This window comes from Amphiprion ocellaris, chromosome 22 (assembly GCF_022539595.1).
Source record: "Amphiprion ocellaris isolate individual 3 ecotype Okinawa chromosome 22, ASM2253959v1, whole genome shotgun sequence".
Lineage (NCBI taxonomy): Eukaryota > Metazoa > Chordata > Actinopteri > Pomacentridae > Amphiprion > Amphiprion ocellaris.
In genome coordinates this window covers 5,643,459-5,645,215 of record NC_072787.1, presented here as the reverse complement: position 1 = coordinate 5,645,215, position 1,757 = coordinate 5,643,459, and the positions used below count along the sequence as shown (strand labels likewise).

Here is a 1,757-nt window from a genome sequence, read left to right as displayed (position 1 = left end):
GCAAAGATTCTGTAGTTCTGACTGAAGACAGATGATGTTTCCGCCACTCTTTAGCTCGACAGCTTAACCCTGAGAGCAACTGGGTCACAGGTGTTGTTTGCACAATGATAATGTGAGCATAAACTATGTGTTGCCCGGGCATGAAAGAAGGAATGAGAACACAGTGCCATGGAGGAAACCTGTGGTTAGAACAGCATCCTGCTGACTCCTGAAGATGACTTACATACTGCAACATGTATCCTTACTTTTGGCACTCTTTCGCATGTTTATTAATGCACTTAACCACCCGAGTGATATATAGTAGGTTCTTCAAGCTTTTTTTTTTTTTACTGCCAGGGAACCACGTTTTCTTGTGCTCTGTATGAACCACCACAGAGAGTTTTGGCGGAGGAGCCTGATGCTAAACGACTCAACTTAAAAGTTATCAGTGATATAGAAGTATTTTCTGTATGACGAACTCAAAAGTAGCATGCAAAAAATACGAAAATGTGTTATTTTACAAGGTGTTTGACGCTCATCAACAAAGGAGCACTATTGTCATTAAATGTCCAGATTGTTAATGGAGTTTGGCGCGGATTGTCTGCTTCGCGATGAGATACTGGGACTAGCCTTTGATGGGACTTCCTGGTCTTACCAAGTTCATTCTCGGTCGGTGTTAGCATGCACTCCTGTCCCAGATCACCGATAATATCGTGACATTTCAAAGCTGCACCTCGGCTGTCCTCGTCTGAAAGTAATTCATGAAGTTTGAGCAGCAGCCCGTGGATCCTTCCAGCAGCGCTGCTCTGGGAAGACATGACTAAGCTAAGCTAGCATTAGCATCAGGAATAAAACTTCACTACAGCGGGTAAAGTACACAAATCCAGAATGACTGTGCTCTACGATGTAGCTAAACAACTGCCTGTCCACCTGCCAGCGTGCAATCATTCAGCCTGAAATCCCTGAGACGAGGAGGAATCAGGATAAGAAACAGCGGGCATTTCAAAATAAAAGCCTGTGTGGTGACCCGCCCCCCGAGGACAACCCTTTTCAGACACGAGATATTTAGATTCAGACTACTTTATTTGTTTCCAGGGGGCAATTAAAACAGAATACATGTAAAAATAAAATAAAAAATAAAATATGTAAACATTACTGGCTTCATAAGTCTGTTAAAATGACGGTATTCTGTCTTTCAGGTCACTTTTGCATTAGTTTTGTTCCAGCGTTTATTCAGATTCACTACGCGAGATTTGCCAATCACGCGAGATTAGACAGTAAATCAAATCAGGTCTAATACACAATAGTGTCACTTTTCCAGCTAATTCAGTGGAAGATAGTGATCTGGCTGCATTTTATTCTGCTACAGAGGGAAAATTCAACACTCTGGTTTGTTTGTATTTATTCAAACTAATCATAGTGGGGATCATATTTTGGGAAATAGTACATTACTAGTTCCTTGTTTGGTTTTCACACCTCAGCTTCAGCATTCAGATTTATTGATCAAAATTTTTTATTTTATCTTTTATCTTTTTATCTTTATCTTTTTTGTAGAGTGTTTTGGAATTTTGTGCTTCCTATTTTGATGAAGTGTTTTTACTCGATTCCAAGAGAGCCTCTCACAAGAATTTCAATGTGCTTAGACTATCTGTTTGTGCACAAATGAAAATCTTGAAAATCTTGATCATGTGTTTACTCAAAATACTGAATTGTTTTAGTGGAACATTTGCATCCAGGAAGAGGAGCACTGAGTTTGAAATGGATAATCCACCTTAAAA

General features: G+C 39.7%; 1 protein-coding gene across 1 annotated transcript in view; it reads right to left on the bottom strand.

Moving 5' to 3' along the window:
- The window catches only part of LOC129348046 (GPI mannosyltransferase 1-like), a 7,316-nt gene extending 6,519 nt beyond the window's left edge, over positions 1-797 (bottom strand). The window contains exon 1 of the mRNA XM_055007330.1: positions 635-797. Within this exon, the coding sequence (XP_054863305.1) occupies positions 635-797 (163 nt within the window). The remainder of the gene's footprint in view (positions 1-634) is intronic.
- Between the last annotated feature and the right edge of the window lie 960 nt (positions 798-1,757).